Here is a 27,113-nt window from a genome sequence, read left to right on the forward strand (position 1 = left end):
AGTACATGCAATAGCTAAGTGTGTAAAATACAAAATCACACAGACCTGCCAAAGCTACTGAGTAAATGATAAAAACTCATTCTTTTTTTTTTTTTTTTTAAAGATTTTATTTATTTGACAGAGAGAGACACAGCAAGAGAGGGAACACAAGCAGGGGGAGTGGGAGAGGGAGAAGCAGGCTCCCTGCTGAGCAGGGAGCCCGATGCGGGGCTCGATCCCAGGACCCTGGGATCATGACCTGAGCCAAAGGCAGACGCTTAATGACTGAGCCACCCAGGTGCCCCCAAAAAACTCATTCTTTAACAAAATGAGAAAAGTGTGAACAAGACAGAGAGCTCTTATTTCTTCCCAATTAGTATTGTCAAGCAGACACAGTGTTCACCTACAGTCTGCCAAGAAAATGGCCTCATGGCAGCACTCTTCTTGGCCCGGGCTGACGCAATAGGGATAGCCGAATGTTTAGTCTGAAGACCAAGTTTGAGCCCCAGCTCAACTACTTATTAGCTTTGAAATTCTTTTCAGTGTTATTAGCAGATACTTTACAGCACTCCTTAACAGTTTAAAAACATTTTGGGGGCGCCTGAGTGACTCACTCGGTTAAGTGTCTGCTTCTGGCTCAGGCCATGATCCCGGGGTCCTGGGATGGAGCCCCATGGCAGGATCCCTGATAAGCGGGGAGTCTGCTTCTCCCTCCCCCTCCACTCATGCTCTCTCTCTCTCTCTCTCTCAAATAAATAAAATCTTTTAAGAAAACCCATATTTATGTGTATTTCTTTATTCGGCTTTCCCTATATTCCTTTAAGGCATTAATTCTCTTTTTTAGATAAAGCGACTGAAGCTTGCAGAGGTCACACACTTTATACAGAACAGAACTGAGTCCACCCTGTGACTCAGCCCTCGAGGTCTTTCCACTACACCACGTGACTGTGGCTGCTAACAGATTATCACCCAGATAACCTGACACCTGCTGGCTCAGTGCATCAGGGAGAAGTGGAAAGAGTGTAATAATGGAGCCAGGCAGTCCTGGCTCGGAGCGTGGCTTTGCCACGTTGCAAATGTGAGATGTTTAACGTGGTTCCTTTACCTCTGAGACTCAATTTCTTGATGTGCAAAAAAACGGGGGTAGTTAACACCTCGTCTGCCAAGTTGTAACTGATATAAGTGAAAGATGTTGAGACTTAAAGCAGGGACCCAAAAAGGGGCTACTATTATGATTTTGGATAATATATTAATAAGCTAGTGAGTCAGCCTTCCTGAATAACATTCTTTGGTGATAAAGGAATTTCTACAATCACACAGGCTGGAAGGTAAGAGTTGCATCGAGCTTGGGGGAAAGGGGAGATTTGAGGTCGTGCTCTTCAAGCCCACAGCCAGAGTGTTCTCATGCAGACCCCAGTCCGGGGTGTGAGCTGACAGGGCCTCCCAAAAACCAGGCCAAAGGGACAGGGAGCCTCAAAGGCCAATGTTGCTGGGATAAACAAGAAGCTAGGTGGACCAAGAGAAACAGAAGCATTCCAATGCTAATAATAAAAGGTTCCTGAAATACATCAAAGACAGGAAGGTAGCTTGAGAATCCATGAGACACTTGATGGTGCAGACACAGAGCGCAGAGACAGGACATAAGCCAAATATTAGAGGTTCTGATTTTTTTTTTTTAATCTTTTCATCTTTAACCTTTACTACTCCAAATCTTAGGGATCCCAAATCCAAAGTGTCTTTTGAAGCAGATAATTCAGAAATCTTAGACCCAACCGTGACGCTATCTCCTTTTCCTCTATGAAGATTTTCATATTCAATCAGTCACCAAATGCTAGTGATATATCTTCAAAATATCTCTCATGCCTTTATTTATTTCTAAAACAGTACTTATCTGGCACGGATTCAGGATGCAACCTGCCAAAACTTTACAAACTAGTGTTGGACACATTAAGGACAGAATGCCCTAGTCTCTGGAAAACAACTGCAGCAGAATATTTCAAGCAAAAAATAAAATTAGGAACTGCACCCAGCGCGATGCTTTCAAATTCACAACACAGTTTTAAAACAAGCCAGGATGGCAAGAGCTGATGTGGGCCGAAAGTGATAGGAATTCATTTTGATAGCAGCAATAAAACGGCCACATACATGTTCTCCACAGCCCCATATTTCCCCACAGAGGTCACCTGGCAAGGGCCCCAGAAAGGGCTCCGGCCACACTGCTGAGCTCTTGTCTGGTAATACAGAGACGGTAAAGAACACACGAAAAACTTGCTGGTTCTCCTTCCCCTTTTACCACACGATTTACCTTTTACCACATGATTATTTTATTTATTTGTTTTTTTAAAGACTTTATTTATTTGAGAGGGAGAAAGAGAGAGAGAGAGCACGTGAACATGAGCAGGGAGAGGGAGAAGCAGACTCTCCGCTGAGCAAGGAGCCCGACACCAGACTCGATCTCAGGACCCCAAGATCAGGACCTGAGCCCAAGGCAGACACTTAACCGGCTGAGCCACCCAGGTGCCCCCACATGATTATTTTATTAAATAGATGGGTGACAATGTCTCTGGGAGATCCAAAGGCATCACATATGTAGTTCTATAACACAAATCCAAATTCTGCATTTTGTAGCATGGAAGACGAATGAGCTAAGCGGATATGGGTTGCCATGTACAGGACCCACGGGTGTCTACTTGTGTCTTCAGGAGCTCATCATTGTCAATGACACTGACGGAGCTCGAGTAGTTGTGGTTGTTTTTTTTTTTAACAGTGATAAAATATACTTTTATTTACTTTGTTGAGTCAGAGGGTCATAAAAAAATTATTGCTCGCGTGACTGTGTTTATCTGTTGGCACTGTCCAGAGTCCCCGTGCCCGTCCTGTCCTCTTAGTGCTTCACAGGCTTACTGAACACATCAGTTCACACATCAGTTTCCTCTTTGCCTTCCCAGCTCAGGTCAGGGCCTCATTACCTCACCATCTATCTGTATGCTCTCAAGATCCCATCTCTTTTCTACCCACAGACTTACTTTTGTCAGCCAGCCTTTTGTGCATCATGTCCCTGCTCAGAGACCTGCCAAGACACCAACGAGGCCCGCAGGCTTACCCCAGATCACCCAGCCCATCGTTCAATCACACTTACCTCCCCAAATCAACCAACCCGGCACTGCCACACAAATGCTACATGGCTATAATAGAGAAACAGAAGTAGAACTGGCCCACGAGTAATGTACAAGGATGATTTGTCAATAGAAACCTTTAACAACCACACGGATAGCCTCCTCACTTTCTCCCCCTCACACAGTGTGAGTTCCAGAGGCTCTCAAGCCATTCATGTTTTCTTCCTCCTACACATCCAGTGGGGAGGGCTCAAATCAAGTCCCAACATCTCCATGACACCTTTGCTGACTGTTTTAGGCCAAAGTGATCTCCCCCTTATGTAAACGCGAATAGCACTTAGAGCTTATTTCAAGTGTTCCAGTTTCAAAAGTATCATGAAATAAACATTTATTGTGTACTAGAGAACCCAAGAAGCCTAACACCAGTTTCTAGTCATCAAGGATCAAAAAACGACTTAAAATAAGCACATGCAAATCAAATAATCATAATAAGAAGTAGATGAAAATGAGGGCTATATGAAGTGCTACTGAAATTCAGGAAATGGAGGGATCACTGGCTTGAGATTGATGAGAAGGGCGGGGGGGGGGACTACCCAGGCAAGGACTTGGATGCAGAAGTGAACTTGACCCATTGGAGGGAAAAAAAAATAGAGTAATTTGGTTAGAGTAGGAGAAAATAGAGTGGGAGGTGTCCCAAGGTAGGGACTTTGGTCTCTACTCAAGTTAGGGACTTTGGACTGAACTAGGCAATGGAGAGCCACTGAGGTATTTTGGCAGAAGTGAACACAGTTTAAATGATACGACAGTTTAAGAGCATTCATCTAGCAAACCATGTTTGGGAGAGGGTTGGTGAAGGAGTAAGTTCTGGGGTAAAAATAAAAAGAACCACTATAAATTTGTGAAATATGAGATGCTGTATGTCACTAAATGGGATTATTACAACGATAACTTGTGCTTCAGGCAGGAGTTGGTAAACTTTTCCCATAAAAGCCCGGTCATGGTCTCTGTCATTACTCAGCTGTGTCGTTTTAGCACAGAAGCAAAGATAATATGGACACAAATGGATGTAGCTTTGTTCCAGTGAAACTTTATTTACAAAAACATGCAATGGGCCATAGTTTTTGACCCTGCAGGTTAGGAGAAAGGCCTACACTTGAGATACAGGCTCTCTCATTTCTCGTAACTGGAGTTCTCTCTCATGTCTTCACGTAACATGATACTGTTAACGCCCATTTGATAAAGAATGACCCCAACTTTTAGTTGAGAAGAACTCAAATAATTTAAATATGCCTCCTTATAAATTTATCAAAAGAACATGTCCATTGAAACTTTTCAAGATAGCTTCTTAAACAGGTATTAATCGTGTACATCATCAAGAGATTTCCTAAATTCTGAAAAGATAAAGAAAATGAATCTTTATTAAATGTTTACTTAATAATTATTAGAATTCTATTATTTCGTATAGGTCAACTTTATAATATACTGTTACTTTTATGTGCCAAATATGCGTAATTTTTTATAGCACGAGGGTTATCTTTGATAAATGCACATATTTTAAACTACATGGCTTGCAAGGAACATAGTATGGGGTGAAAAGCAGGGTTATCTGGAAAAGTGACCCGCTGGCTTCCTCCATTGATGAAGGCTTCTTTAACTGAATGCACCAAATGCACGAATCAAGACACACACATAATTCCCTCACACGTGTCCAGGGCTAACAAGTAAATCAAGATAAAGAAATGGCCCAGGTATGGCCATCTAGTGTATACATGCGTCTTCACATATGGAAGAAATTGAGATTCACATATTCATAAGGTCATGTTCGTTCAGTAAATCCATCTGTCTGTCTTCTACTGATGACAAAGCACAATCATCAGCCTCCTGGGTTGCAGAAGGCATCATGGCCAACAACCTACAAAGGATTAGGTTAGAACAAGCATCTGTGGTTTGGGTGGGAGAAGACCTTTACCATAGGAGCTCAAGTCCTAGATAACTAACCTTTCCTCACAGTATACGGTAGCCTTATCACCTCCATGGAAATGTGGGACATCTGAGACACAGAGAGGTGTCACTGACAGTAGAGTGTAGAGAAAGTGCATGGGGTTTAAAGTCAGACAGGGCGAAGTTCAAACAGAGATTCTGCCACATACTAGTTGGAGGATCTTTTGAGTTCTCTTAAGCCTTCTTCTCTGGATGGAACCCTGAGAAACAATAATGCCGAGACCCAGAGCAGCTGTGAGGAGGATGAGGCAACTTGTGCAGAGAGCGCCCAGCAGAGGGCCGGTACTCAGGGGGGTTTACCTGGCCCGCGTTAGCGGTGCTTCAACACAAGAGGTGACTAGGAACTAGGATTCCAGTTGCCTTAATCTTGGTTCTCAACTAGAAAAATTGGGGAGCTTGAATAAAGATATGGATGCTCTGGGCCCACCACCACAGATCAGTTGAAACAGAATCTCTGGATGTGGAACCTAGATATCTTCATAGCCGCTGAACTAATAAGGCAATTCGGGAATTGGAAATCTTTATCCCTGGAAAGTTAGATTAGAGGATGCAAGGGATGGTGGAGGAAAGTAGCATCGAGAGCAGCCACTCTCCTGGCCTATCTGCCAGTGGGCTGTTGGGGAAGACTCGTGGAACACCTAAGGCAAATCCTGGGCGTTTATTCCTGACCAGGACTTGACCTGACGGATGGCAGGGGCTGGCAGGAGAGTGTAGGTTAGTAAAAGGGAGCTGACCTACATGGGAGTCAGGCCAGTAAAATAAACAGCAGAAATGATGGGTTTTCCCCAGGCAAACAGACCCCTGAAGAGTAGAGCAACACCCTACTTTGCTGTCTCCAGATAGAGGTAGGGGCCATGATCTGATGGCATGAGCCAATATGATCATCCCTCTGCCCTGAATTCCACCCTATAATGGGAATCTGGCTCCCCTCGTGGACTCTGTTCCAGGGAAATAATTAACTGAGCTGTCCAGGGCAGAATTCTCCTTATAAAATCATGAACTGAAGTCTAATTCACGCTCATTCGTGAGAATAGTTGGCCAGAGTCAGTCTCCCTGAGACTGCTCAAGTCCAGCTATTTTGACAAATCAAGTCTATAAACGTTTGCAAAACTCAGGACCAAAGCTTGGATGGAGGCCTGTACTTGAGAAAGCAGCCTGTCTTCTTTCTTGAGTTCTTTCTTTTTAAATTCAATTTGCTACAGTGATTTCTAGTCCCGGAATAGTCAACCGCCAATCCATCCTGTCACCATATCCACCTCTTAGGAAAACATGAGTAAGTCTGGGAGGAAATCAATAATACTGCCCCTATGTGCTGCCATCGTCCCCTGTAAAGAGTGTACATTTCATCATGTAGACAAAGTCACACCTGGGAAATTGGGAGGTGAAGGTCCAAAAGAACATGGGAGAGATGAGGTCATCATGAATTTTTTTTCTTCCTAATGAAATGATTCTAAAAACTCCCCATCTTACCAGCCGTGACAGAAGCCCTTAATGCAAGGAGCAGGCTTCTCTACCAGCCCCCAGGAAAATGGGTTTGTTTTCTGTTCCCAAATGCATTCAGGCAAGCAGCATCCCACTCAGCCCCCAGCTCTCCCAGCATCTCCCAAGTGGCCGCAAACTTGGGCCTCTCTACTGAAAACAGCCTTTCCCTGCTTTCCCTTCCCTCCAGCATTATCTGGAAGAAAGAGTTCCAAAACCGGGAGAGACCTCAGAGGTCATCTGGTCAATAAGTTCACCCATAGAGGAAGAAACTGAGGCCCAGACAAGTGTTAGGTTTGCTGCCCGGGATCCCAGGGCTGGGGAGATGGAACAACAGAATCTCAGAGACAGCAAAACTACTTTCTGAAAGCAGATGAACCACAGCTCTTAGGTAGTGAGGAATTAACACAAAGAGAGGTCAGGCTTTTACCTTCTGCCTCACAAGGGAATCTCTAGGGCCCTTGGAACATCCTGCCTGACTTGAGCGCCTCTGTTTGCCTGGGGGCTTGGGGAACTGGACAATGATTTATAAGGGCTTTGGAGAGCATCGCATAAGTACTGACCCTTGGAGGAACTAGAGACTACAGGTATTAGCCCGAAACTTCATGGGGGGCTGGAGACTAAAGGCAGCATGTGATTGAGCCCAGATTAAAACTCTGGACAACAAAGGTTTGGGTAAACTTCCCTGGTTGGCAAGGCTCCTGCCGACTCATACATCATAACTGGAAGGAGGTAACACCGTCCATGACTCCAGGGGGAGGATGACCAGAAGCTTCACACCTGGACCCCTCCCAGACCTTCTTTTGTTTGCTTCTGATGTGTATCCTTTTGCTATAATCAAACTGCAACCGCAAGCACAGCACTTTTTTAAGTTCTGTGAGCCAGTCTGGTAAATTATTGAGGTGGTGGGAACCCCTGAACTTGTATCCAGCTGGTCAGAAGTGAGGGTGGCCTGGGAACTCCCAAACTTGCAGCCGGTGTCTAAAGTGCAAGCAGCCTTCTGCAGGACTGTGCCTTAACTGGTGAAGTTTGGCCTAAGTCTGGGTAGTTAGTGTCAGGAGCCAAAGCAGCTCTTTGTTCTACCATCTCCTGAATTATAGCCCAGCCGCCACCACAGAAACCTTGGAGCAGGGTCTTCAAGTCTTTGCCACCTGAACAGCTGAAAAGGGATTCTAGAAAAGGCACGTGCCCGGCTTCAGTGCCCGCGCACCTGCCGTGACGGTGAGGGGGATTTGAATGGGAGAGATGTGGGCTGGGTCCCTTAAGCAGCTTCCAGACTTGTGAAGCTCAGGCAACAAGACCATTCCCTTCTTCCTCATCTCACTAGGGTCCCGGAAGGAAGGACAAAAGGCAAGGGAGTGTATCAGAAAACTCACCCTATATTCTCTCCTTTAATTCTGGGCAAGAAAACACCTCCTACCTATCTACTGGTCAGTGACCTCCATTTGGGGTCACACAGAAGCATTTCCTGCTAAGCAATAACTCATCAGCACCCATGTATCCCTCCCAAAGGGACTTAATCTGCATCTAATTCAGTATGTAAATCTAACTTCCAATTTACAGAAATCCTGTTGAAGGAATTAGTGTAATGAGACCATCAGGGAACAATTAGACAAATCTAGAAGGTGTGTCTATAAGGAAACTGGGTTGCGCTCTTCACCAAGTCAACATCATGAAAAAACAATGGTGGGAGTAGGGAAACTATGGTAGAATAAAAAAAAAAAAGAAAGAAAGAAAGAAAGAAAGATTCACGGTCACATGCATCCAGTGTTCCTTGATTTACATAAACCGGCAGGTAAGGACATGTTTGTAACAATGAGAGAAATTTGAATGTGGACTGCTTGTTTTTAGATGATACTAAATTACTACTAATTATTTAGTTGTGATAATGGTCCTGGTGCTAAGAAAGAAAATGTGTTTTGGTTTTTGTGTTTGTTTTTTAAGATTTTACTTATTTATTTTAAAGAGAGAGAAAGAGAGGGATAGAGAATCTGAATTGGACTCCACCCTCAGCTTGGAGCCCAAGGCAGGGGTCAATCCCGGATCGTTGAGATCAGGACCTGAGCTTAAACCAAGAGTTAGAGTGCTTAACCAACTGAGCCACCCAGGCACCCCAGAAAGGAAATGTTTTTATTTTCCAGAGATATATATGGAAATATTTAGAGGCAAAATGTCAGAAAGTCTATATTTACTTTGAAATACCTGAAATCTAGATTTACTTTGAAAGGCTTCAGTGTTTTTGTTTTACGGCTTTGACTTTGGAATCATGTAAATGTTTTATAGAATTATAAAACAAAATTAAAATTAAAAAACCTTAAACCCCTAAAATCCAAAATAAAATAAATGAACCTGTTAGGTTAGGTTGGCACAAATGACGCAGAAAAGGATTATTTTAAGTGACTTTTAAAACCCAATATTTTAACTGTACATCCTATGGACAAAAAGAACTCAGTATTGCTATTAATAATATTGGTAGTTATTTTAAAGCATTAACAAAACTACTTATTTGCTTTATCTATTATATATATTTACTCATTTATATTTATACTTTTTACACACACAGTATAAAGCAAATAATTGTGATAATGTCATCAGGAACCAAGATTTTCAGGGTAAGAAAAACGGGGTATAGGGGCACCTGGGTGGCTCAGTCAGTTGAGTGTCTGACCCTTGGTTCAGCTCAGGTCATGATCTCATGGATGGTGGGATCAAGCCCAGAGTCAGGCTCCATGATCAGTGGGGAGTCTGCTTGAGATTCTCTCCCTCTGCCCCTTCCCCCACTCACACATGGGCTGTCTCTAAAATAAATGGATAGATCTTAAAAAAAAAAAAAAGGGTGGGGCGCCTGGGTGGCTCAGTCGTTGGGCGTCTGCCTTCGGCTCAGGTCATGATCCCGGGGTCCTGGGATCGAGCCCCGCATCGGGCTCCCTGCTCGGCCGGGAGCCTGCTTCTCCCTCTCCCACTCTCCCTGCTTGTGTTCCCTCTCTCGCTGTGTCTCTCTCTGTCAAAAAATAAATAAAATCTTTTAAAAAAAGAAAAAATGGGGTACAAATACAAATACAAATATCAAAGAAGCAAAAACCCTATAATCTTAAAAATGAACTGGAAATTATCAGTATGAACTCATGTTTCATTGTTTTTCTTTAAAAAGTTCTCTCTCTTTTTTTTTTTTTTTTGCCTTTTAGCACTCTTAGTGACTAGATTGGTGGTCTCTAAATGCCATTTCCCAATAAAATGAACCAGGACTTTTTGGTGAGATGGCTGACTTGAGGGCTCAGCAGAAAATATACAAGATAGCTTGATTTTTTTTTTTTTTTTTTTAGGATTTTCTTTTTAAGTAATCTCTACACCCAACGTGGGGCTTGAACTCAAATCCCTGAGATCAAGAATCACATGCTCCACCGACTGAGCCAGCCAGGCGCCCTGAGAACCTGGCATCTTTTTTTTTTTAAGTTTTTTTTATTTTTATTTTTATTTATTTGACAGAGAGAGAGACAGCGAGAGAGGGAACACAAGCAGGGGGAGTGGGAGAGGGAGAAGCAGGCTTCCCGCCGAGCAGGGAGCCAGATGCGGGGCTCGATGCGGGGCTCAATCCCAGGACCCTGGGACCATGACCTGAGCCGAAGGCAGATGCTTAATGACTGAGCCACCCAGGCGCCCCAGAGCCTGGCATCTTAAATAAGGAAACTATCAAAGTCTACTCAGGTCACATCAAAGGTACATGGGAGCCAATACAAACAGCTCTCAATGGCCGAAGACAGGACCATTTGAGCCCCAAAGAAAATCACCATGTAAGTGTAAACAGGTAAGATATTTAAAATCCATTAGTTTGGAAAGATACTGAAAACAACAGTTTACTTTGGGAGGTTGCTAGGGCATCAACTCATTGTTTCAAAAACTGGTAAATACAGACAACAAATCAGCCTTGTATCTTGTTTTCCCACATAAATTGTATTTTAGGGTAACTAAATAAAAGAATTCCAAGTAATAAACATAGAAAGAATATCAGAATTAGAAAATAACTATTTTTCAACCACTAATTAAACCATGATGTGAGATGAGAATTTATAATGGAGGGACCCACTGGTCATCTGAACATCACACCAAGAGAGACCAACAGGCATTGAGTGCACAGCATCACAGATGAAATGTTTTTGCCAAAATAGTAAACCTGAACCTGATCAAGCTTTTAGATCTAATGGCAAATTGACAGGAAATACAGGAGACAGTGCAATGTGACGGTACACAACCAGCTAATCCCAGACCGTGGAAAATTCTGCAGGACAGACAACTTTTTCTTTAACAAACAAGTGCCAGAAAACAAAAAGATGAAATTGTTAATGATTCGGAGACTTGCGATACATACATACAACCAAGTGCCATGGGTGAGACTTGTTTGGAACCTGAGTAAAAACAAACCAACTATAAACAAGACGTGGAATTGGAACACTGGTAACGTTAGATAACGTTAAAAGAATTATTCATTTTTCAGGTATGATAAGAATGATCGTTGAGAGGCACATTCTAATTCAGTGACAAGTGAAATGATGCTCGACCTAGGATTTGCTTTAAATAACCAAGCAGAGGGTGCGCCTGGGTGGCTCAGATGGTTGAGCGTCTGCCTTCGGTTCAGCCCCTGATCCCGGGGTCCTGGGATCGAGCCCCACATCGGGCTCCTGGCTCGGCGGGGAGCCTGCTTCTCCCTCTCCCTCTGTCTTGCCCCCTGCTCATGCTCTCCTCTCTCTGTGTCTCTGTGTCTCAAATGAATAAATAAAATCTTTCAATCAATCAATCAATCAATCAATCAATAACCAAGAAGGGGCAGGGTAGAAGGACCAGAGGATTGGCCATATTAAGTACTATCTGTAAAAGCTGAGTGACAGATCCACAGGAGCGTATTATAATACTCTTTCTCATCTTGCCTTTGTTTGTAAATATCCAGAGCTTAAAAATTTTCGAAAGTACTTCAGTTAAAAAATGGAAGAACTAAAAAGATGAATGCAAATGTGACAGAATGTTAATAACCGCCAAGTTCTAAGTGATGCGAGTGCGGATATTTATATTTTCTGTATGTTTGAAAATTCGTAACAGTAAACAAAATCGTGAAAGCACTTAAACCCAGCAAAGACTCAAGAGTTGGCTCAGGTTAGAAGGATTCTGAGATGTAGCCAAAGACACCCAAGGCCGGTGTTTGCCAGGGATGCCCTCAGAGGATTAAAAGCAAATGACAAAGTATACCAAAAAAGTTTGAACTTGAACTACTAAATTACTAAGGAAAGGAAAAAGAGGGACTTAGGGAAAAGGACTCCAGCTGACAAAAATAGTGAAGCACACTTATTGTACTCCTGATAAAGGATCTCCATTTCAGAGTGAAGCCATGGTCAAGTGGGAAGAGAGATGTTTTATGATGCTAGTTCCGGGCCCAATCACAGAGAGGTCAGGCTAGCACCATGTGCCCTCCAGCCTAATGCCCTCAGCTACAGGAGTATAAACCACAACCCCATGGAAGCAAAATTTTTTATGATTTGGAGTTATAAAATAACTCAAGACAAAGCAGATGGCCCGCTTGTTTCTCGGGTACGTCAACCAGCTTCTGACACCAGCAGCTATAGAAAAAGCACTGTTCCTTGACCGTGAATGCTAACTCTGGCAGGGTCTCACGCTCTCTATTCCTAATAAGGCTCTTTCCCATACCTGATGATGACACACTGGTTCTCTCTGTCAATGATCATGTTTCTGTACATATTATCTGCAAGAGCATAGATATGTGGTGGGTTTTCATACTGTGCCTAGAGAAGCAAAAAACAAAAGCAAAACCATGGTCAGATAGAGCAACACATCACATTTCTTTTCTTGGTCTTAGCAATGGATTTGCCCCTGTACAGTTCCAATCTTAAGGCTTGTGTAACATAGGAATTCATAAGCTTGCCTAGGTCATCAGGAGTTACACCTAAGAAAATGAGGATGGGACTGGGAAGGACTCCTCCATCAGCAAGAGTGTGATTCAGCCTTCAGAAGTGAAGACATCTTCAGATATTCCGGCACCACACCCTTCCTCCCAATACGCCTCTGCAGATGACAATTCCATTTCTAAATGTTTCTGAAGACATCTGGGCAACAGGTCTTAAGAGAGGCCTACTAAAAACCTGGATCTGACTTTTACTAGAATTCTAAATTCCTACGTAATTTTTTTCTAAGAGGTAAGTTGGAGATGCTGAAAGCCCAGAGGAAATGAAGTGAAGCTGTCTATGAGTGAGGAGAGAACCTAAACATTTTCCCTAAGAAGAGGGCGAGAGGAGTAGTTCTTTAAAGGGATAAACTGATTTGACCAGTTTGTTTCATCTCAATGGGCAGGGAAAAAAAATCCTACCACACCAAGATATTCTCCTGGGGCTTTAGTCTCATGGGCTAGCTTAGCTATGCCTGAATACAAATTCGCCAATAAGTTTATTGTGTCAGGACAATTTCAGCCCCACTTCCCTCAGTTTCTTGAAGTTTAACACCACTACCTCAAAAATTACTGAAAAGAAAAATACTTCATGTGCTAGAAAGCTGAAGAGAAGTTGCCTTACCTTTAAGACTATCTAACATCAAGAGTGATGTTAGATGGCAGATCCAGTGAGAAGACATGTAGACACTCTGTCTTACCCTTCCCTGGTCCCATCTCTCAAGTAGGGATAATACTGTCCCACACTCAACAGAGTTGCGTACTTAACTTCTCTGAGCCTTACTCTCCTCATCTGTGAAATGGGGCTGGACAGTAACATACAGTCAGCACCCAGGGCTGTTTAATTATTGTTGTGGTGTAACAGAGTACCTAGCGTTCAGTAAATACCAATTTTACAACACTCTGAGCATTAGCAGCTAAGAATAAATGTATTTTAAAAAATTCTAGGGCATTTCTTTAAACAGAACTTTTTAAGAGATAAATGGTCGAAAAGGGACTCGTGTAACAACGGTTTTCAGAGAACGGGAGAGAAACGACACGAACGCGCGGCACTCCCAGCCATCCCGCCTTGGCCTTGGCCTTGGCCTTGGCTGTCACTGAGAATGCGGAGCCGGCTCTGAGCCTGCTGCCCCGGGGCCCCCGCTGCTCAGGGCGCCAGGGCAGGGCCCAGCCCCTGCTGACAGTATGTCCCTTGTGCTGGGCTCCCATAAAGGCAGCATTATCAAAGGTCTTTCGCGTGGCAGCCTCCTTGGGCTCCAGCTACCAGCACCATTCATCTGGCAACAATGGGGTGGGCTCTTGCTCTGGGTAAATTGCCTTCCACTTCAACTGATGAATTTGTGTGGGCTCTCTTTTGTTTGTTTTCCAGGGGTCAGGATTAATGAACGCTCTCGTACTTCTGCTGCAGAGGAAGAAGGGAAAAGATACAGGGACGGGGAGGCCTGGGGAAGTGCTGAACCACGTAAATGAAATATATTCATTAGATTTACAGTTTCTATTTTTACACACAACTAAAATGGCTACGGAGCTGGATCTCAGTAGGGACCAGGGTCACATTAACAAAAGAAGTTATGAAAAGATTCATTTTTCAGGTTCCATTCAAAGCCATAGCTTAACTGAGGTTCTGATTTGGAGGGAATGGTTCTCATCGCCCTATTTATTTTTTACCCGTTACTGATTTTTCAGTCCTTAGAATTTTGTGGCCTGTGTGGAAGGAGGAATTCCCCCTTCCCCCACCAAGCTGTAGGTCCTACATCCTATTTGACTAAATTTGTATATAATATTCCTATATTAGCTAGTCCTATGCTTCTTTGAGCTGCCTTCTAAAGAGCAGCACATCATTAAAAATCAAACAATGTCACCTACTTATCTTCCCCAATAAATAATTCACAATAAGAAAATGCAAATGTATTGCCAACTTCAGGAAAAATTACCCATGCAGCATAAAAGCCCCAAACACTACAGTAATTTATGTGGCATATAACTTACCGCTCCTTGGTACATTTCAATTTCCTTTTCCCCAAAATATGGCATCTGCTTGAAAGGGTTGACTGAGATTAATACGGATCCTATATATGTCTGAATTTATATCCAGTTAAGGTCCAGCATTAATCTTCATAGCTACACATTTTTCAAATTAAGTAACCAGATGTTATCAAGAATTCATAATGACTGTTCAAACAAAAAGCTCAGATACTTGTTTTCTAAAAGATTACAAATAAAGACAAAAGCAATTACCAACTAGCTCAGGTTTTGTTCCTCTCCAGGAAGAGTAATGAGCTTAATTACCAAGCTGTTTCAAAAAGAAATCATTATTAAGACTGGTGACATGTATGGCTAGGAAAACACAAAACAACACAAAACAGAAATGACCTAGGAGTGAAAAGAGCAGTCATCATTCCTTTGCTCAAATATTATCTTTTCCTGGAAACTTTCGTATCTCTTAGGTAGACTAAATATGTATTCACTTACTCATTTAACAAATAGAGGGATACAAGATGAACTGAACAGTCCTACTCCTTAGAAGCTATGGGGAACTGAATTATATCTGTAAGACATTATTTGGAGCAGAAAATCACAAATCCACACAGATCAGGTGTAGGGGAAGAAGGTATTATTTCTGTATGGGGAATCCAGGAAGGCCTATCAGAAGAGAAAGCATTCATACTGAGTCTTAACTGTTTTATACAGCACATTTTAATATGTCCCAATAGATGAAGTATTATTATAACATAAAAAATATTTCCATTTATTCAATAATCGACTAGTTTGAAGTGGGTGTCCACAACATGCCAGGCACGTTCTGGATGCCGGGGGATACAGCGGTGAACAAAACAGAAGAGTTAAACTCCCTCTCCTCATAGAGGAAAAACAATTATTTAAAAAGAGAGAGAGAGAACAACAAACACAGCAAAATACACATACTCAAAATCGTTTCTTTTAATCAATGATTTTGAAATTTTGGAAAATTTGAAAGATGTAAAACTGTGACACTTCCTCCCCCAAGGGGACATTTATATATTAATATAAAGGACCTGGATGTCAAATAGAGCAGCTAAGGGAATCCAGTCAGAGTGCCTACTTTACCCAAGCCCAGTTTGACTCTGACCTTGGGCAGGTCATGTTGCTAAGCAGTGGCTAATGGATGATGGGGTACAATACCACCTACTTGATAGGCTTATTACGCGGATTAAATCAACAGTATAGAAGCCTCAGCAATTTCCTTAATCCATATACTTTGAGAAGCTGGTTGTGTCCCGTGTTAACATCTTTGAGACATGGCTTTGGTATTATTATCGAACACAAATGAGCCAAGGGTGGGGTGCGTTAGATAATATTTGGAAATTAGTATTTATACAAGAAGGTGAAAACATGGAATGATTCTGTGGCAATTTTGCTTCCCTTTTCACTGACCAGAACGATCTTCAGACTTGAAAGGGCTGCACGTAAAGAGCAGTTGAGGAGAAAAGGGCCATTGGAAGAGCACAGCCAGATGCACCCAGTGCTAATCTGGGGGCAGTTCATGGCACTAAGAGCAAAGGCCCATTCCATGGGGAATCCTAACTGAAAATCACTAAGGAATTGCAAGAATGGCCGAGTCCAAGTGCCAAAGTCAGGTGAGGCCAACGATAGATTAGTAGTGCTCTACTTGTTTTTTGAGGCAAAATTTAGAACGGATAAATTTATTATTAAAATTATTAAGCAGATAAGAAACATCCATGATGTTGTAGCCGAGACTCTGTTAAGTGTTGGTAATACAAACACTGATCGAACACAAACACATTTACGGGGTACAAATTAAGCTCCGAACAACAACCCTATTACCCTTTTACTCCTGTTTTACTATGAGGAAACTGAGGCATAGAGAAATTTTAAAACTTACTCAGAAAAAAAAAGTTTTTAATTAAAGGAAAAAAAACCCAAAACTTGCTCGATGTCCCAAGCTAGTAAGTGGCAGAGCTAGGATTCAAACCCGGGCAGTCTGGTTCTAGAGTTCACACTCTTAATCAAAAAGCTATAATGTCTAAGTCAGCAAGTATTATTGTTATTATTACTGGCAGTGCTGCCAGATTTAGCAAATAAAATACAAAACCCAGTTAAATTTGAAGTTCAGATAAATAATGAATTTGTTATATATATATATATATATATATATTCCCCTTGCCCCCCCCAAATAGGTATGCCCCCAAGCAATACTTCGGGACACACTTATACTAAAAAAATAATTTGGTGTTTATCTGAAATTCAAATGTAACCAGGCATCCTGCATTTTATCTGGCAATCCTAAATTGGCAGCACAAGGATTTCATGCAGGGTGGACAGGGGCTCAATTAGCAAGCTTTATGTCCCTTATAATTTAGATTCTGTGATTCTTTGAGGACTCAAAATTCTATAACCCTTAGTTGATTTTTTTTTTAGTATCCTTTTCACATGACAGGAACCAAATCAAAACTGAATGAATGTCGTTTGGCCCTCGTTCTGACTCTCATGCTAAACAAATACAGTCATTCTTATGGTAAACCCAATTTTCAAGGAATACAGCACTGCTGCGACCATCCTCATTTCAGCAGGGGAGAGATCTAGGTGTCCATTTACCTCGAGATGAAAACACACCTGCCAAGTATGATCTTTTCGTGGAGGAGGGTGCGCCTTCCCTTAGTTGTAAAGGGAATGCTGTGAATGCCACCTGTCCTAGACAAATCAGCACTGCACACAAAGAAGAAAGAGCTGCCTGAGGACATGAGCCACAGGTATCAGCTCCCCACCAACCCCTTCCTACCCACCAAGCCCTTGGCTATTGGATAAACATGGACTGGGCTGCATGAGAGCTCTTGTAGGAACCAATACTTTTTTTTTTTTTTACTGTTAATAATCTGCTATGTGAAAAAACATCTTAGAAAGTCTTGATTTTCACTAAGTCATCTACATAAATTCTAGGTAAGGGCCTGGTAAGAAGAACAGAGAAAAAAACCTCTTTCAGATTATTCTAGTCCAATCCTGAATCAATGACTCAGGAGAAGAGGGAAAATTATAGCTATTCCCTCAACCTCCCAGTAGGGCTCTCGAAGTCAATTTTATTTGGGAGGATTTCTGAAAAATAAAGTTTGGTTTGAGGTGAATAATGCAGATTCTGGCTATGCTAAGTAGCTACACACTTACCTAAATCAGAAGAACTGAGAGAAGAGAATTAGTGTAGAATTTGAAGAAAACACACATATTTTAGTTATTTCAGGTATGAATTTGGCCTAATTGTTTATCTAACGGCCTGCCCTGTTTTCCACCTGGCTGCGTCTGCAGAGACCTCAGCCACTTTTCTGAGAGCCCAGGTCTCCTACTGGGTGGGGTCATTTCCCAGACAACTTACTCCCACTCCCTACTACATAATTCAGGTGTGCCTTTGGAAAAAGCTGCTCAGGCAGAATTGGAACGTAAACTGTCTCTACCCACGTACTCTTTGGCTGTGAAGGTGTGGCCCAAGGTTAATTTTCAGAATGTATGGAGATATGAGGCTATGATACACACACACACACACGCACCAACCAGACAAAAACAAAAGACATGCCATCTTGTCTAATAGAATATATGAGACAGAGGAGACCCAACAGATCTTTCATTGATTGGTTCTCGAAACGCCGGTGGTGGATCTATGAATTTTCATTGCTCTGCAGCAAGGATGACAAAAAAAAGAAACATGCGCTGCATTTTTCATAAAGCTCAATGTATTCAATATAAAGGACCGTCCTTTATTCTTAGCGTATTTCCCTTCTACTTTCGGGGTATTAGAATATTCTTCCTTTTATGAAATGTGATGGTAATACAACTTCTGTAAGTTTGTTTTTCATGGTCTTATAGGCAAAGCTGAATTTAACTTAAAAAAAAATGTTTTTAATAGTCGGTGAATTCCCCAAAACCACCCACACTGATCTAGGTGACTTCCCTGGTTTATCACTGAGGAAGAACGGAGAGGTGACGTGACTTGCCTGAAGTCACATATGGGGAGACCGGTCGAGCTGGTCCTTGAGCCCCTGGCTCCAGCCACCAGACCGACACCCATGTCCCTCCAGCACGCGGCCCCCTCCATGTGAACGGACTGCCCAGGGCCAAACCTCACTCAAAACTACTGCACTGCTTTGGGCTCTGGTTGGTCTGGCCCAAGAGCCTCAACTAATTCAAGGGCTGAAAATGCCAAACACGCTTGAGTGTGGTCTTTGAGTAAAAACAAGTTGGGAGAACGCTGGACCAAATGAGTGTGGAGTGCTGTGCACAGGAACTATTTTCGTCGGCGAAGTGGCTATAAATGATGTCTCGCCAAGCACAAGAGCGAATACTGCAATGTTTTCCTCATGTATTTTAGAATGTAATTTTAAGAAGTGTGGCAACATTCAGGAAAAAAACGGATGGTAAATTAAACCTTCCTTGTCTTAGGATAAATAGCTGAAAATTACAGGGTTTTATTGGTAAACAGTGTTAGCATTTTCTAAGCAGATTTTTTTTTTAAAGATTTTATTTATTTATTTAATAGAGAGAGAGAGAGAGAGACAGCAAGAGAGGGAACACAAGCAGGGGGAGTGGGAGAGGGAGAAGCAGGCTTCCCGCTGAGCAGGGAGCCCGATGCGGGGCTCGATCCCAGGACCCTGGGATCATGACCCGAGCTGAGGGCAGATGCTCAACCAACTGAGCCACCCAGGTGCCCCCAGTGTTAGCATTTTCTAAGCAGATTTTTTTTTCCCTAATGTAGAACAAAGAAATGTGCATTCAGCCTGAATGTATTAACAATTGATTGTTCCAAATGTGGACCTTCAATATGAAACAATGTGCTGGTATTCAATGTCGAAGAGGTACAATAAGCAATATTATAACTTAATATGAAATGGAATCTCCTCTTGCCTTAACTATTAAGCTTACGAGTGAGAGGGAAAAAATCCTCTTGTTTAAAATAATCTTACTCTATCATAATAATACTACCATAGCACTGAATGGATAAAGGAGGCTTTTATCACTTAACAGAGGCAAAGATCTGCAGTTAGACCCTTGGTATTATTTCATAAACATCCAAAACAATCATCAAGCTTCCTCAAAGCTGAAAGCTGCTCTGTGCTCTTGATGGAAAGCACACGGATGCTGAGTTTCTCGTGTATTGAGTGGGTAGAGATTTCTAAAACACGAAGTCATTAGTGGTCAGCTAACTCATTTCCTTGGTAGAGCACACGATTAGTCAGCCATTGATTCAAAGGCATTAATTCAAAGGCTCGATCAGCCCCCTCTGTGTGAGTCATTTAAAAATTCTGCTGTCTGAATATAAAAAGCAAATCTTTATAGTCAACAGATTTTCAATGAGTACTTAATACAATGCACCATGCCAAGAATTATGCATGAAACTAAGAACTATACAAGGCAAGATGGTGCTGTTTTTGTTAAAATTAACAAGAAAGCCCCCCACAAATATTTATATTTATACTTACATTTATTATTTATATTTATATATGCATGTCTATATGCAGTTAAATTGAAAAATATACACCAAGAGGTTATGGTGGGATTGGAGGTGATGTTAAAGTTCTCCTTTCTGGTTGACTACATTTTATAAATCATGTTAAATGAACACGTATTGCTTTAAAGAGTTTTTGTTTTTTTAAGAAGATATATGAAAGAAAGTCCCTAGTTTTGGGGTAGACTATGAGGAGAATGGACTGGCTGCTGATAACCACTAACAAATCCTTTTGCTTTCTTACTCAACTTTTCAAAAACCATGTTTCTATGTAAATAACATAATAAGAACATTCTATGTTCTAAGAACATATTCTAAGAACATTCCAATAAATAATTTGTTCAACTATATTCAGTGGAAATTCACCTTTTATGGGCTTGTCAATAAACCAATCCTCCATTTAAAACAGTTTCTATGGTAAAATGCATTTGAATATTCAATAAGCAACTTTAAAATTGAATTTTTGGAACATAACTCAGAAATGCGGAAGGAACTTATACACTTGCCTTAGTATATGATAATGACAAGTAATGCCTACTGTTACTTGCCGCATTATTTCACTTAACCCTACAATAGCCTCATGTGGGAGATTTCATTATCATTCCCATGTTCCAGGTGAGGAAATCAAGGCACAAGGATCACAAAACTTGCATGAGGTCATCAAGCCTGTGCAGAGTAAGGCTGGAAGCCAGGCAGCCCAGATCCACAGCCTGCCCCCAACCCTCAGCCCCTGCCTGTTACCCCATGCCACGGGACTTGCACATAAAAGTGATTGACATGTTTTCAGGATGATAAGCCCAGCTTGAAGTGAGCATATTTCAATTTTTTGACCAAATATAAGGAAAACTGACCACTGAATACAACTGCTTCCATACAAGTAAATGAAAAGGAACCTCTGCACAGGTACCTAGCAGTCAGCACCAGTTTTCTGTAAAGGGCCAGAAGGTAATTATGTTAGGTCCTACGGTCCTGTGGCAGCTACTCACCTCTGCTTTTGTCGACTGCCAAGCGGGCATAGGCAAAAGTACAAGCATGAGTACGGCTGTATTTCAATAAAAGCTTTGGTATAAAATGGGCAGTGGGCAGATTTCATTTGTAGGCGGTAGGCCACCTCCCCCAATCAAGATGCTATTATTAATGTAGCTAACAAATCCAAATATATCTGTTAATGCTTAAAGGCAGGGGTTTAGGCGTGTAACTACCCAGAGATTTGGTAAAATTTCCTGTGGCAAATAAGAAATAGCCAGTATTGGTCAGAACCAACCCAGTGTCTTGGAATAATTTTGTTAATTAGTATTGGTGGGTATGTTGAATATATGCATTAGTCTTATCCTGGTGTGTTGAACTCCCCACTCACCACTGATGAGAAAGGCATTGCCTGCGAAAGTATGGTTGCATACATACGGGTGCTTTTAACGAATAGTCAAATGAGTGGTATGAATAACAAACAGAAGCTACAGATGTGAAAACTGTATCTCTTCAAGCTTTTTGGGTTAAAACCTAAAATGTATGCAACAACAGTTGCAAAGACTCTACCTTTAATGGTGCTCCGAGAGACACCATGCCTTCAGAAGTTACCAAGAGCATCACAGTTAAACCTTCCGGTACTGCAATACAGATTTGCACGGATCTTTGCATATCTAAAACTCTACAATAATTTCACTAAGAGATCTTTATATAGTTGTACCAAACAAAACTGAATCCTGTAGGAACTTAAGCAAATATCACAGTTCTCTGTTTATAATGAAGTCAACACACATTTGAATCAAATTTCCATTCTGAATTTTTTAAAGCCCTATAAAAAATGGCATCTGGCAAGCTAAAATTGAAACATAAAGAACAACTCAAGAATGTCAGGCATTTTCAATAGTTGATCTTCACTTCTCATGTTTCCTTTAGTAAACATAAGAATGCAGAAAAACTGGCAAAATTGCGTATTTTTTGCATGAGGCAATCTTTTTAAAACCTTTTAGGCCTGGACTTAACTGTCTGCTTTGCAATTAGGGAGCTCTATCGACAGAATTCTCTGCAGATCAGGACTTTCCCTAGGAACAGCAGAGGTTTTAGATACCACGTGCGTGGCTAAAGCACGTCAAGGGTACAGTGCCATCGATTGAAATAGATGAATACTGGCTGCATCTTGATTTTGTGAAATTCCAGGAAAATAATTTAAAAGCATCATCTTTGCCCTTCCTACAACCTCAACAAAGGGACAGAAAAGTACAAAGTCACGTTCGGAAACGGTGACAAGGACTCAAGCGCCAAGTGTCAAGTTCAGAATTTCAGATGGATCTTCTCACGCTAGGAACACGTCGCATTTTGCCGTGGATATGGTCATCTTACTTGGAAGAGTCTGTAGAAACTCATAAAGGATACAAAAATGTAGTCATCCATGTATCTCTTCTTTAGATTCTCCACGATGGCATTCTCTGTGATCTTGGAGAGCAGGACCATGTCATCCACGCCGCTGTGCTTGACATCATGGCTCTGCCAGTGGTACCGGTAGGCGCCCTTGCTTCCCTGTGAACAGAAAACGCACAATTATTAGGATGCTTTGTTTTCTCCTGGCAAAAAAAAAAAAAAAGCCACTAAGTTCCCAAATATTCCTTATACCAAATGCTGCAGAATGAGCGGAACAAAGATTTTGTTATTAAGAGATCTGATTTAAATTTTCAGCTTTGCCACCTATGAACTAAGAGAAGGGAGGAAAAGTTACATCGGCTCACTGTGTTGCTTAAACTGCTCTTTTCTCATTTGCAAAATGGGAGAAATTAAGACCCACTTCATAGAGTTGCTGTAAGGATTAAATAAAATAACATATATAAAGTACTGAAGAGTACATTGAGTATAACACAATAAATGATCAATGGTCTGGATGCCTGGGTGGCTCAGCCCCTTAAGCATCTGTCTTCAGCTCAGGCCATGATCCCGGGGTCCCAGGATGGAGCCCGCTTCTCCCTCTGCCCCTCACCCCGCTCATGCTCTCTCTCTCAAATAAATAAAATCTTTTTTAAAAAATGATCAATGGCCTCCAATAATTCCTTCAACCTTATTGTTTTGTAGAATTAACAACAAAATAAGCAATAAAACAGAAACTTTCTAGACTTGTTTTGCAAATTACATGACAGAACTCAGAAGCAGAAGCAATATATGTATCGCACAATGGCTAGGTCACATTGGCCTAATTTCTCAAGCCATCCAAATTATTTTCCCTCCATAACCTTATCACCGTCAACGTAATACTGGCCTTCCAGATTCAAAAGATAAGCTACATTTTGATGGCTGATCACTGCCCTATTAACGAGGAAATGGACAAGACAGCCTAAATGTGATTACAGAAGGTGATGTGGACAGGAGGACCTCATCCAGCCCCACGGCCTCCTTTGGGAGATGAAGCTGTAGCCCTTGTCTGCTCACTGGATTTACGACCTAACACCGGAAGTGGCCTCTGAACACCCTGTGGCCTGCAGGGCTTCCTTTCACTTGGCACTTCTACAGTGGGATCCCTGCATGTTCAGCTATGGCCCCAGTCCTAGAGTTAGAGGCAGCTGGGAGCACCATGGTGGCTGCACTTGGGGAGCTCATGTCCACTGAAGGACACCTAGATATTGACAGAAGTAACGCACGCATCAACAAGTCAACATGTACACACACATAAAATGGGTGCCCCGGGAGTGCAGAGGACTTCTTTATCCTAGGAAAGACAGAACCAACCTCCTGGAGATGGTGCCATTTGAAGTGGGTCTAAAATATTTTGAATATATTTGAAATATATTTGCCAGAAAAGACAAGACAAGGAGGGATAGCCATTGTAATCTACACTCACTAGGACATCAATCTAATACATACGAGAAAATGGCAAATGATACATGAACAAGATATTAGAAGATCCACCCTTCCCTTCACACCGTTCACGCATCCTACTGGAGATGTCGCGGGCTGCGCAAGTGTGGTGGGCATTGACCTGAGTGAGACTCGGCTCCTGCCCCCTTCCCAGGAGTTCACTTTTTGGGGGAGTTTAGAGAAAGGAGAGAAAAATTCTGAGTAAGGGTAATAAGGGTATCTGGAAAGGCCACATGCTCAGACTTCAAAAGTAGGATGAGAAAAGGTCATCAGAAGGTTCTTTGAGAAAAAGGGGAGGTGGAAGGAAACAAGATAAATACCATTTTAAATTTCACTTTTAAAAATTGTTTAATGTTTTCTCTGTAGGAGACGTGGGTCCTTTATAAGGGCAATTCTTTTTTTTTTTTAATTATGTATGTTAATCACCATACATTACATCATTAGTTTTCGATGTAGTGTTCCATGATTCATTGTTTGCATATAACACCCAGTGCTCCATGCAGTACATGCCCTCTTTAATACCCATCACCAGGCTAACCCATCCTCCCACCCCCTCCCCTCTAGAACCCTCAGTTTGTTTCTCAGAGTCCATAGTCTCTCATGGTTCGTCTCCCCCTCCGATTTCTCCCTCTTCATTTTTCCCTTCCTGCTATCTTCTTCTTTTTTTTAACATATAATGTATTATTTGTTTCAGAGGTACAGGTCTGTGATTCAACAGTCTTACACAATTCACAGCGCTCACCATACCCTCCCCAATGTCTATCACCCAGTCACCCAATCCCTCCCACCCCCCACCACTCCAGCAACCCTCAGTTTGTTTCCTGAGATTAAGAATTCCTCATATCAGTGAGATCATATGATACATGTCTTTCTCTGATTGACTTATTTCGCTCAGCATAATACCCTCCAGTTCCATCCACATCGCTGCAAATGGCAAGATTTCATTCCTTTTGATGGCTGCATAATATTCCATTGTGTGTGTGTGTGTGTGTGTGTGTGTGTGTACACACACACACACACACACACACACCAAATCTTCTTTATCCATTCATCTGTTGAAGGACATCTTGGCTCTTTCTGTAGTTTGGCTATTGTGGACATTGTTACTATAAACATTGGGGTGCACATACCCCTTCGGGTCACTACATTTGTATCTTTGGGGTAAATACCCAGTAGTGCAATTGCTGGGTCATAGGGTAACTCTATTTTCAACTTTTTGAGGAACCTCCATACTGTTTTCCAGAGTGGCTGCACCAGCTTGCATTCCCACCAACAGTGTAGGAGGATTCCTATAAGGGCAATTCTAAGAGGCTCTGGGAAAAGCAGTTTTTAAAAACCAGCCACGGGGCGCCTGGGTGGCTCAGATGGTTAAGCATCTGCCTTCGGCTCAGGTCATGATCCCAGGGTCCTGGGATCGAGTCCCGCATCGGGCTCCCTGCTCCTTGGGAACCTGCTTCTCTCTCTCTCTCTCTGTGTCTCTCATGAATAAATAAATAAAATCTTTAAAAATAAAAAATAAATAAATAAATAAAAACCAGCCAGGAGGGGCGCCTGGGTAGCTCAGTCGTTGGGCGTCTGCCTTCGGCTCAGGTTATGATCCCAGGGTCCTGGGATTGAGCCCCACATCGGGCTCCCTGCTTGCGGGAAGCCTGCTTCTCCTCCCACTCCCCCTGCTTGTGTTCCCTCTCTCACTGTGTCTCCCTCTGTCAAATAAATAAATCTTTAAAAAAATAAAAATAAAAAAAATCAAAACCAGCCAGGAAAAGAGTTACCGTAAGAAAGGCATACCAGTGCCATGGGCTCACACTCCAGAAAAGGGCTCTGGAAGGCTTGCGACCCATGCTGCCTTGCAGAGGGACTCTTTATATGATATATTTGGCTTCTGCAGAACCACACGCAGCATCAGTTCTACAAAACTAACCCAGACCTCATCGCATCTTCTTCCTCTTGTGGCAAAGTAGAAAGAAAAAGCACTGGCTACATCTCAATCAAATGTCCACAGTCCACTTCCAACCTGATAAACATTCCTGGCAACTCCTCCCCTCCTCTGCCCTCCCTTCTTTTTCTTGATGATTCTCTGGGCACTCACAAAAATTATTCTGCATTGAAAACTAAGGCCGCAGAGTAACTAACCAGTAGGTATGTTTGTTTGTTTTTAACCCCGATAAATATCCACCTACTTCAGAGGCCAAAAATGTTATTTTCTCTTTTGAAAAATCTAAGCACAGTTTAATAAAACAGAAGGGTATTAAGCTGTTATTTAACTTCTGCGAAGGACAAGAAACGGAGGAGCTCTGTGTCACAGTGTATGTGTTGGTACTGATCCACAGAAACTGCCTTCTCAAGGTAACTCAAGTTGGTCTTGGTATCCAATCCAACTGTCTTTTCTGTCTCACTGCAGAGTGACAGATCACTCTCTGTCCCATTTCAGAGGCAGTGTCCTCCTTCTCATGGCAGGGCGGCTCCTGGTGGAGTTCACTGACTCTCATGGTCTCAAATATCCCTCGACACCAGAGTCCCACATGTGGGTCTTCAGACCTCTATCCATAAAAGGATAAGGAACCAATAGTGAGACTGAGCACTTACCTCCACACTATAAGCAAAGCAATCAGCCATTTGACTTGCAGCGCCTGCGCCTTTTACTATTGCAATCAACTCAGTGAGAAAGGGATTAACATTCCCATGCTACATAGAGGGAAACAGACTTCCCAACTAGTAAGCAGCAAAGGCAAGATGTGGACCCAAGTCTCTATGATTATGAATTCATTCAAACATCATGGTTTCTTCACATTGTCTCCCTGGCGACTTTACTGGATATTTCCAACTGTTAAGTTTAAGATGGCCACAGAATGACAGACTGTCTCCAAAACTGAATTCATCATTAAAAAGACCTACAGTCTTTGTTAAAGAGCACTTTCTCTTAGCATCAAAGACTAAAACACGGGAGTGATTTTTTATTTGACGCATTTCCTGTATCTAGTTGGTCACATATACCTTTTCCCTCCTTTACCTCTCTGTCCCTCCTTCCCCCAGGCAATGATATATGGGAACTCATTCAACCTTCACAATCATCCCCCATACTGTATATATTATTATCTCTATTTTACTAATGAAAAAAACTGTTAATTGTCCAAGGTCTTCTAATTGTAACTTCTCTGTCTTTAATGACCCCCACCTTACTATTCCTTTCTCCTTTCTCTTCCGCCATATTACCCCCCCACCACACACACACAAAAAACAATTCAGATGAGATAAAGAG

At 42.1% G+C, this 27,113-nt stretch overlaps 1 protein-coding gene across 1 annotated transcript in view; it reads right to left on the reverse strand.

Moving 5' to 3' along the window:
• The window catches only part of MYO1E (myosin IE), a 191,147-nt gene that overhangs the window by 87,945 nt on the left and 76,089 nt on the right, over positions 1–27,113 (reverse strand). The window contains exons 2-4 of the mRNA XM_032417903.1: positions 22,388–22,531; positions 14,512–14,601; positions 12,270–12,364 (exon numbers count right to left, since the gene is read on the reverse strand). Coding sequence (XP_032273794.1) covers positions 12,270–12,364; positions 14,512–14,601; positions 22,388–22,531 — 329 coding nt within the window. The remainder of the gene's footprint in view (positions 1–12,269; positions 12,365–14,511; positions 14,602–22,387; positions 22,532–27,113) is intronic.

The sequence above is a fragment of the Phoca vitulina genome, unplaced genomic scaffold (assembly GCF_004348235.1).
Source record: "Phoca vitulina isolate PV1807 unplaced genomic scaffold, GSC_HSeal_1.0 scaffold20, whole genome shotgun sequence".
NCBI lineage: Eukaryota > Metazoa > Chordata > Mammalia > Carnivora > Phocidae > Phoca > Phoca vitulina.